Raw genomic sequence first — 10727 nt, 5'->3', positions numbered from 1 at the left:
AATCAGGAGTTTAGGAAATGGAGTGGGAGGCAGAGCTGTATGCTGGACGGACAGATCAGGACTACTAACACTGGCAATGCAGAGCTGAGGACTAGAGTGGTAAAGAAAACAGATGCCAGCCACACTTTCCTCAGGGAAGATGGGCAGGAAAGTGGAAATAAAAGCATCATACCCCACGGCTCTTTAAAAAAGGCAGTTTGGGGGCTTCCCTGGTGGTGCAGTGGTTGAGAGTCCGCCTGCCGATGCAGGGGACATATGTTCGTGCCCCGGTCCAGGAAGATCCCACATGCCGTGGAGCGGCTGGGCCCGTGAGCCGTGGCCGCTGAGCCTAAGCGTCCGGAGCCTGTGCTCCGCAACGGGAGAAGCCACAACAGTGAGAGGCCCGCGTACCGCAAAATAAATTAAAAAAAAAAAAAATTTAAAAAAAGGCAGTTTGACTCTACCTGCCTAGGGACTCATTCATACCTGGTGCTGAACTGGAAGCAGAATTTTCTGTGGCATCTTGTGGCCCTTCAATATTCTCCTTGTTCTCTCCCTGTTTCTTCAGCGTCCGGGTCTTAGAAGGAAGTATAGGTAATCGGGGCAGATATGGAACAACAGATGAGGAGGAGGCAGCTCTCCCAAGCTCCTCGGCTACCTCTGTGAGGATGGCAAGGGGAATGATAAAAAGAACAATTTCATGACCAAAAAATGGGAGTTTCTCTTTCCAGAAAGGCATACAACTGAGAAGAACTGAAGAATGGAGTATAAAATATGTAAGTGGAATCACACATTATGTACTCTTTGTGTCTGGCTTCTTTTGCTCAGCATTCTATCTGTAGATTCATCCCTGTTACTGCATGTGGCAAGGGTTTTTCTTGTTGCTGTGTATTGTTCAAACGCATGAATACACCAAAATTCATCCATTCTCTTCTTCATGAATATTTGTTTCTAGTTTTTGGCTATTATGAATATACTGCTAGGGACATCCTATTGTACTATGTGTCTTTGGCTTCACAGTGGCATGCAGGTCTGCTGGGTATAGGAGCAGGAAGGTCACAGGGGGCTCATAAATTCAGCTTTGTTGTGTCTTGCCAAACCTCCCCAAACTGGCTGGACCAATCTACATCCCCACTAACTTGTATGAAAGTTCTGGTTACCATGCATGCTTACCAAAGTTTGATGTTAGTTTTTTTTGTTTGATTTTAATTTTAGCCATTCTGGGATAGATGTGTAGTGGCCATCTCACTGTTTTATTTTGTATTTCTCTGATGATGGGTGATTTTGTGTGCTCATTGGTCATGTGGATATCCTTGTTTACTAAGCGCTTGTTCAGAGGTTGAACAAAGCAAATGGATGTTTGCACATATTTTTATTTTCAGGTTGTGCCTTGCATAAAAAGGTAGATAAAATCCATTCCATTTCATGCCAGTGAAGCAAATGAGGCTCCTGAAAATGTGTTCACCCCATTAGTAAGCCTCAGCTGATTAAAAGCGGTCATGGGTTTTGCGGCTTTTACTAATAAGGCAGACATACTTTGCTATTCATTCCTGAACAAAAATGAAGTATGGATCAATTAAATTGTGAATTTTTGTAATTAATTTACAACTTTTTTGGGTAATTATTTTTCAAAACCGACCCCCCACAAGCGTGGGGACATGGCACATAACCCAAGCCATGCCAATGAGATTCCTTTCTTACAGAGCAGCTGCGAGACAGACATGAGGATGCTGACAACTGTGTTCTATGCCACCTGGAGGATTTGGAGGATGAGATTAACATAGAAACAAATGTAAAGAGATATTGGGTGGGAGAAGGTGTGGGAAGGAAGGAAAGAGAAGAGGGAAAGAGACCTGAAGCTATTTGAGTCCATGGCTTCAAGTGACCCTGAGGTTAGCGCCATCCCTGCTTTTCCATGGTTTGGTTATGAGGCAATAAATCCTCCTCTTGTTGCTTAAGAAAAGTTTGAGCTAAGTTTCTTTCACTTACAACCAATATACATCCTTTTAAGGTAAGAACTGTGTCTTATCTCTATGTCCTCAGACCTAGTATAGTGCTTACCACAGATTAAATACTTAATAAAATGTGGGTTAAATAATGTTAAATTTTTTGCTTAGCAATTTTTAATTGAAATTAGCTTTGAAAATTGATACGGTTACTTTTCTAACAGGATATAACATTTTCAAGAGAAGCAGCAATATTTAGCTAAGGATTCAACAGAAGTTAAACGTTTATACAGAGCACCCAATTCTTTGACCCCTATTTACGACTTCTACCACTTTGACTGCATAGGCTATAAAGCGACAGAGGAAAGAAGAGTGCTGTGATAGGCAGCTGCTCAATCTGGCCCAAAGGGCGAGCTGTGCCCTCCCCAAGCTGCAGAAGTTCCATACATCAAAGGACGAGGATGAAAATACTTTTCATTAAACTTTGGTGTTGTACTTCTTCCTTTCTTCTTACCTAGACATGATAAATCACTAAGGGAAGCAGACAAAAATCAACTTAGCTTATTTCCTCTTCTAACATTTTTAACTTGAACTTAAACAGTAAGTTCTCTGTTCAGTTATGAAGAAAAAAAATTGAAAAATATGTATACAATTCTGGAACTACACCAAAATGTCTAACAGGCAAGTATAACTAAGCGTTGTTTGTTTTTAGCTCTCAAGGAATAGTCTCCCTCTCTTTATAACAAGTAAGTTTATTGTTTCACTTTTGCAGATAATTTTAAAGAGACATTATACACAGAAGTAGAAAACTTCCTGTACGTGTCCATATACTTGTTTGTTTTTTAGATAAGAAAAAGATTCTCACTATTCATAGGTTAACGTTCTCATTCTAAACTTTCTGTGTCAATATATTTAAGAATATCATTTTAACTACTCAATTACATGGATATAATAATTAGCACACTAAATATTTAGAATGTTCTTAATTTTCCAATATTATAAACTACACTCTGATGTAACATCCTTACAGCTAAATCTTTGTTCATACTCTTAATTATTTCCTTAAGATCTATTTCCAGAAATGGAATTTCTGGATATTGCTTTTATGACTTGGTTCTGCCTTGATAGGTGTGGTTTAGAGAGTTGAAATATTTTTCATTCTCATTTTTTCCTCTTCTCTTTCCTGCATCGTGTTAATGCTTAACCACTCAACTTGAACTTATTCTCTTCCTGAAAAGACTGAATTAATTTCTAATTAATATGAGCTAGAGACACAAAGATACATCTTAAAATAGAAAAAAAAGGCAAAACAAGAATAATAAAGGCCAAGAATTCAATATCTTGAATTGGAGTCCCAAGTTATAAGAATCTATAATTTTTGAAATGTTTTTATCATCCCCAGCACTCAGAACTAGCCACCACTGACAGTAAATCACCAGATTCTCACCTTCAGAAATGCTGGAGTCATGGAACATGGTTTCAAAAGCTTGATGTGTTTCAGCAAAAGAGGGCCTGTCGGCAGGGCTCCACTTCCAGCCTATGTAACAAAAGAAGAACAGTATTAAAATAGCTTCTTGCAGGAATTAAATATTCAGGGGCACCCTGATGGTGAGTTCCATGCATTAGGTCACATGCTTGTTTAAAGCAGAGTTACAGCAAGTTCACAATGATAGTGAGGCAGCTGTTTCTTAGTTCCAGACTCAGAGGTGTGATGAACCCACTTCCTAGGGCCAGTCCTTCTATGTAGCCTCAGCTCCTATTCCCTCTACTATAGGATGGAGAAGGGTGGGGAGATGGTTTAGAAAATGACAAGTTTTCTTCCAACGGAAAAATGAAAAGTAGTAAAACCTGTCTTTTTTTTTTTTTTGCTGTACACGGGCCTCTCACTGCTGTGGCCTCTCCCGTTGCGGAGCACAGGCTCCGGACACACAGGCTCCGCGGCCATGGCTCGCGGGCCCAGCCGCTCCGCGGCATGTGGGATCCTCCGGGATCGGGGCACGAACCCGCGTCCCCTGCATCGGCAGGCGGACCCTCAACCACTGCGCCACCAGGGAGGCCCAAACCTGTCTTTAAACTCACTCTTATAATCAGTTGTACACATTTGGAAACGTAACAGTATATCAGAAAGGTGGAGCTTGGAATTCACATTTGACAAAGACAGGGCAGTAGGCAACACCAACGCTCAATGGGAAAGTAACAAGACATATTCAAACACACTGCAGTTTAATTCACTACTCACCTTCCTACTTTCTCATCTTTAAGAAGTCAGATGCTTTTGTTTATTCATCACAGAACTCAATTTCATGCATTCTCCATAGTCTTTAACAATCATCATTTTGTGTAGCTGAAAGCAGCCCTCCCCTAATCTCCAAACCCAATTTCTTATTATCCTATTATATATGCAAATGTTTGTGGAAAATTGGGTGAATATTTGGGCCACAGAGAATGACTCTTCGGATTCCAATAAGACTCATTGGTACAGCATACGATATCCCAACTGGCTGATCAATGACTAACTCTATGTCATGAGGCTGGACACAATCTTAAAACACTTGAGAGGAAAAATGTTTTCAATTTTGTTAATCATCCTGAATTGCTCACTTAAACCTTCAAAATTAAAATATGCAAAAATACTCACATGCTCTCATAAGTTCATACACCTTAGGGGGACATCCTTCAGGCTGTTCCATTCGATATCCTTTTTCCAGTAGATCATAGACCTGAGACAGGTCAATACCTGGATATGGTGACATTCCATATGTAGCAATTTCCCACAAGAGCACCCCAAAAGCTGCAAAAGGGATGAAAAAAAAGAGCTTTATATTTCTTCTTATTATTTATTTTATACCATTAGGTAACTTCTCTTTCAAATTGTGGGTAACATTCACACTATTACAACATTAGTATACTCTTATAATTCTTACAACATGACTTGTTCTTTGAAGATATCTTCCACAGGAACACTTCACTGAAGGAACACTTCACTTTAAAGACAGTTTTCTTTAAATTTCCCAATTTTTATTTGGATTTCCTTTACTTCAATGAGGGAAAATAAACTATGACCATATAAGAAGTCTGGGACATAAGCAAACTATTCTTAGAGCAATTTATGATCCATTTAATGAATTTCACAATTTTTAAGTCAGCTAATACTAGATGAATAATATAAAAATGGACTCATTTAAAATCAGATAAAATTTGCATGTGAAAAAAGAATTTGCTTTATTTTCTCACAGGTTATTCCTGAGTTTGAGATTTCTGGTAAAATATGCCCTAGAATCCTCAACTATTACTACTGGCCCACAATCCAAACTTCTAGAGTTGTTCTTTCCTCCAAGTCTCTACTAAATCATATTTCTTTTCAGGGCAGTAGAAACAAGATCAGTTACAAGGACAAATTCTAGATGAAACTTCATCATGCCTTCCTTGAAAAGAGGTTTCTACTCTGTGTCACAGTGCTCTAGAAACAAGCAATAAAGTCTAATGTGGAAAACAGGGAGCTTCACAGAGAGGATCATTAGAACTTCAGTGCAATATAATACCTAGACTGTGAGTGCTCTGAAGGCAGGGACTTTTTTTTACTTTTTTCTTTACAACTTCTTTCTACGGTAAGTGCCTCGCAGATAGTAATGCCTGGCAGATAGTAAATATTTAATAAATGCTTGCTGAATGACTGAAGAAGGATAGGTGTAAAGGCAAAGGATACTGATCATATAAAAGAGAACCTCTAAAGAATTAAGCATTTACTTATAAAGAAAATGACAAAACACAGAAAAATGTCCCTTCCAACCTTACCCCAGACGTCAGATTTAATTGAGAAGGTATTGTAGGCAAGACTCTCTGGTGCTGTCCATTTAATAGGAAATTTGGCTCCAGCATGAGCAGTATAGGTGTCTCCAGTCATCAATCTACTCAAGCCAAAGTCAGCCACTTTTACCACATGGTTTTCTCCCACCAGGCAGTTACGAGCTGCAAGATCTCTGTGGGAAAGAGAAGCCAAATGTGATTCCAATCGGATGGTTCTGGAAAATGGTCATGAATGCTCTGTTATCGGTTCTTTGTGCTACAAGCAGAGTTGATAAGTAACTGTTGACAGATACGGTATTTTATGAAAATCGCTGACATGGTAGAAAGCCACTAATTATACATCACTTGTAGAGTACTCATCAAGAGGCGGTTATGTGATGCCACAATAAAGCAGGCTTCAGAAAACGGGTTCCTATTTGTAAGTACAGTGGGATAGGTTTCAGAGGTGAGTAACAGATGCTCTTCTACAAGGTTTCAAGTTCTTTACTAAGACAGAAAGCTATTTTTAAACATAAGCCGCTAGATGGAGCAAAAAGATCTTGGATATAGTCTTGGGCAAAATAAACAGCTTTCTGTTCTGAGAACAGCAAAGGCCCTGCATTAATACTTTAATCAGAATACACAGTAGGTTTATAGGAAATGACATTACAATGGTCCCTGTGAAAGAGAAAATTACTTTCCTGAGTCATCTGAAAATTTCTGGGAAGGTTCTCATATTGTTTCCTTTATGTGCATGTCAGGCAAGGCAGCTTCATGGTTAATCACAGGCGATAATCAGGTTTTACACACCTATGGATGAAATTCTTCTTCTCTAAATACTCCATTGCAGAAGAGATCTGAGTGGCCATGTAAAGCAGTACAACTGCAGTCACCTCTTCTCGGTTGCATTCTCGGAGATAATCAAGCAAGTTCCCATAAGGCATGTATTCAGTCACAATGTAAAATGGTGGCTCCAAAGTACATACACCTGATAGTTCAAATAGAGCTTGCTTTATTAGTATATATTCAAACACTCCAAACCACTTTGGCAAGAAAAATGGACAATTTTTAAAGTCTAGTTCAGCAGTAATCTTTTCCTTTCTTGCCATGTCATTCTCTGAAAATAATGCAGCAAAGTTAAGAAGGCTGGCTCATAGGAAGTCTCTACTCCCATTGATATCACACTCTGGAAATTCACATGCATTTTGAGTATGTGTCTGTTTGAGCAAAAGCAGAGTTACTTGTATTAATTCTATAAGGGGTCAGGACTATCGATACTTCTAGAGTTCTGTACATGCCCACAATTCCCATCCTCAACTGCATGCTAACAATGTTTATCTAAAAGTAATAGCAATTGTGCATATGTTGAAGGCTATGTGAGCCCAGACTGTAATAATGCTTTTTAAAAAGATTATAACTGTTTCCATAGTTAAGGATTTCACTAATACATGGAGGACTCCTTGTAAAAAACCAAAAGAAACTACTTCCTTTGGGATAGTTTGGTGCAATGAACACCCAAAGAAACTGGCCCTATTTTTATTTTATTTTATTTATTTTTTTTTTTGGCGGTATGTGGGCCTCTCACTGTTGTGGCCTCTCCCGTTGCGGAGCACAGGCTCTGGATGCGCAGGCCCAGCGGCCATGGCTCACGGGCCCAGCCGCTCCGCGGCATATGGGATCCTCCCAGACCGGGGCACGAACCCGTATCCCCTGCATCGGCAGGCGGACTCTCAACCACTGCGCCACCAGGGAGGCCCCTGGCCCTATTTTTAAAAGGGCAATGGTTTCAGTCAAAGGTTTCTCTGTGATCTGAACAGGTGAGAAGCCAGTCTATCACAGAACAGCACTTTCTGCTTATAAAGGTAAACTGATGGGTGGTCACAATTTTTCATCTTAGTCCTTTGCTTAATGCCTCTTCATGACTATGATAAAAGAAGGTCTTTAATCATAGTCCTTTGCTTAATGCCTCTTTATTTTGCAAAAAAATTTGGGACAGTTTTTGGTTTAGTATCATCTTGAATGATTCTGAACTTTGGTCTGGGGCAATTACCATAACCTGGGCAGTTTTATACATTGCAATCAATCCAGGTCACTGTTTGTTGGGTAATTTTTAAACACAGAGACTGCTGATTAAAACAACAACCATTTATTGAAATAGATTTGTACTAGGAGCTTCCAGCATGGTGATTCAAAAGGAGGATTTGGAGATAACAGGGGATTGGGGGACAAGTATCTTTGAAGAAACCTATGGTTCAGGCAAGCGTCCTCACCTAATAGTTGTACCAGATTAGGATGCTTGATTTCCTTCATCACTGCAGCTTCTTTTAGGAATTCCTCCACCTCCATAGTATCTTCCTGGAAAGGGGGGAAGATAAGAAAGAAAAAGAGGAAAGGGACAAGCCCCATCTTAATCATTTGAGTCAACTCACAATCCTAAAACTTCAGCTTTAAAAGGTGGTATCTTTTGAATATTTTAGCACTTACTTCAAGAAATTTTATCACAAAATAATATGCTCTATACATGTCCAATTAAGAAAGAAAAATGTGGGCTTCCCAGGTGGCGCAGCGGTTGGGAGTCCGCCTGCCGATGCAGGGGGCACGGGTCCGTGCCCTGGTCCAGGAGGATCCCACGTGCCGCTGAGCGGCTGGGCCCGTGAGCCATGGCCGCTGGGCCTGCACGTCCAGAGCCTGTGCTCCGCAACGGGAGAGGCCGCGGCAGTGAGAGGCCCGCGTACCACAAAAAAAAAAAAAAAAAGAAAGAAAGAAAGAAAAATATCTCCTTGAATTTATTCAATATTTGAAACTGGAGTAAAATTTAGTAGGGTGAGTAAAATTCAGCAATCATGTCCTATCACAAGTGAAACACAAAAGACTTGGATAGATAACTCAGTTCTCTGCTAGTTTACTTCCCTAGATACCTCAAGCCTCTGAAAGAGGAGACAGAACAGTTAGCTGTTTACACATTTGTCTTCCTGACAAATTCCTTAAGGAGCAAAGCATATCTGCAAGGCTGTACATACTGTTTCACACTCAGAACAAGCAGTTAATAAGTGCTTGCAAAAGAACTGAATACTACTCATAGGTGAAGAGCAGTCCTTTCGAGTGACATGCCAGAGCTACTGAGGCACAGGAGAAAATCTTCAGAGAATGGAATGAGTGACAAAACTTGTAATTTGATACCAGGATGCTTAAAGGAGAAAGAGGGTGGCATCAGGAAAAAGATTTCTGTGAATATGAAGAACAAGAAAAAGTGATCTAATCTCATGGAGATGGGAGGAGCAAGCAGCAGGGAGATAAAGGACGGAACAAGACAGTGACCATGATTCTCCAACAATGCATGAAGAATTCTGTCCAGCAGGGGCTGTTCTGAGGAAGGAAAGCAGCTTGCTTTGCTTTTACAAGTCATAATGTGCTTCTAACCTCCCACCAAGATCTACATCAACAGCCTCCAGAGACAAACCTTCCCCACATGTGGATTTCACTGCATTTCAGTGAATAATCTGCCCCTGCATTGTCAGCAACGGCACCAGGGTTAATCATCACAATTTGCTGATGTGCTTGGCACCAGTGGGTGGAAAGCATTCCAAAGCTAAAGAAGGGCAAGCTGATATGTCCAAGTGATTCAGCACAAAAGAAAAAGAGGCCTGAAAACTGTAATTCTCAGCAACCCACCTTCAATGTTTTCACAGCAACCGTAAGGCTGTATTTCTTCCAGACGCCAACGTAAACCTCTCCATACTGACCACCCCCAAGTTTGTGCTTCATGGTAATATCTGTTCGTTCCATTTCCCATTTGTCATGGATAGGGGACACACCGTAGACTGTAGGCTTATTACACTTGGGTGCTGGGTAGTGTAGTGTTGTTACCAGTCCATCAGCCACTGTGGAGTGATGGTGAACAAGCTCGGCCAAGGTGCTAAAGCGGCTCTCAGCAGTTACATACACCTGGTGAGGAGAGTGGAGAAAAGCTAAACCAACCTAAAAGAGGTCATTATTTCACTGGTCTTAAGATATGAAAATAAGCAGCACTATTCACAATAGCCAAGACATGGAAACAACCTAAATGTCCATTGACAGATGAATGGATAAAGAAAATGTGGTACCTATATACAATGGAATACTATTTGGCCATAAAAAAAAGAACGAAAGGGCCTCCCTGGTGGCGCAGTGGTTGGGAGTCCGCCTGCCGATGCAGGGGATACGGGTTCGTGCCCCGGTCTGGGAGGATCCCATGTGCCGCGGAGCGGCTGGGCCCGTGAGCCATGGCCGCTGGGCCTGCGCGTCCGGAGCCTGTGCTCCGCGGCGGGAGAGGCCACAACAGTGAGAGGCCCGCATACCGCAAAAAAAAAAAAAAAAAAAAAGAACGAAATAATGCCATTTCCAGCAACATGGATGCAACTAGAGATTATCATACTAAGTGAAGTAAGTCAGAAAGAGAAAAACAAATACCATATGATATCACTTACATGTGGAATCTAAAATATGACATAAATGAACTTATCTCTGAAACAGAAACAGAATCACGGACATAGAGAACAGACTGGTGGTTGCCAAGTGGAGGGGGCTGGGGGAGGGATGGAGTGGGAGGTTGAGGTTAGCAGATGTAAGATTTATATATAGACTGGATAAACAACAAGGTCCTATTGTATAGCAAAGGGAACTACATTCAGTATCTTATGATAAAACATAATGGAAAAGAATATAAAAAAAGAATGTCGATATATGTATAACTGAATCACTTTGCTGTACAGCAAAAATTAACACAACATTGTATACCAATTATACTTCAGTTTAAAAAATATCGATTAAAAAATATGAAAATAAGGAATTATCTTATTGAGGTAAATGGAAGAATTAAACCATGATGGCAGGGAGAAACAGAACTTCAGTTTAATCTCATTTAAACCACTCTTCCTATGGTTCCTAAAGTAGCTCTAGTCTTGAGGGGGGAAAGCTTCCAAAATCTCTCTCTGGATCGCCAAGATCACTGGTCTTCAAATATTTTTATGCAAAAAG

The 10727-nt window shown here is 40.5% G+C and overlaps 1 protein-coding gene across 4 annotated transcripts in view; it reads right to left on the bottom strand.

The window, feature by feature from the left end:
• The window catches only part of ABL2 (ABL proto-oncogene 2, non-receptor tyrosine kinase), a 133102-nt gene that overhangs the window by 10067 nt on the left and 112308 nt on the right, over positions 1-10727 (bottom strand). For all 4 annotated transcript variants that reach the window (XM_060091193.1, XM_060091195.1, XM_060091194.1 and 1 more), the window contains 7 exons: positions 9384-9656; positions 7982-8066; positions 6522-6699; positions 5721-5905; positions 4564-4716; positions 3373-3462; positions 466-639 (listed from right to left, as the gene is read on the bottom strand). In XM_060091193.1, coding sequence (XP_059947176.1) covers positions 466-639; positions 3373-3462; positions 4564-4716; positions 5721-5905; positions 6522-6699; positions 7982-8066; positions 9384-9656 — 1138 coding nt within the window. The remainder of the gene's footprint in view (positions 1-465; positions 640-3372; positions 3463-4563; positions 4717-5720; positions 5906-6521; positions 6700-7981; positions 8067-9383; positions 9657-10727) is intronic.

The sequence above is a fragment of the Mesoplodon densirostris genome, chromosome 2 (assembly GCF_025265405.1).
Source record: "Mesoplodon densirostris isolate mMesDen1 chromosome 2, mMesDen1 primary haplotype, whole genome shotgun sequence".
Classification (NCBI taxonomy): domain Eukaryota; kingdom Metazoa; phylum Chordata; class Mammalia; order Artiodactyla; family Ziphiidae; genus Mesoplodon; species Mesoplodon densirostris.
This window is presented reverse-complemented; position numbering and strand designations above follow the sequence as displayed.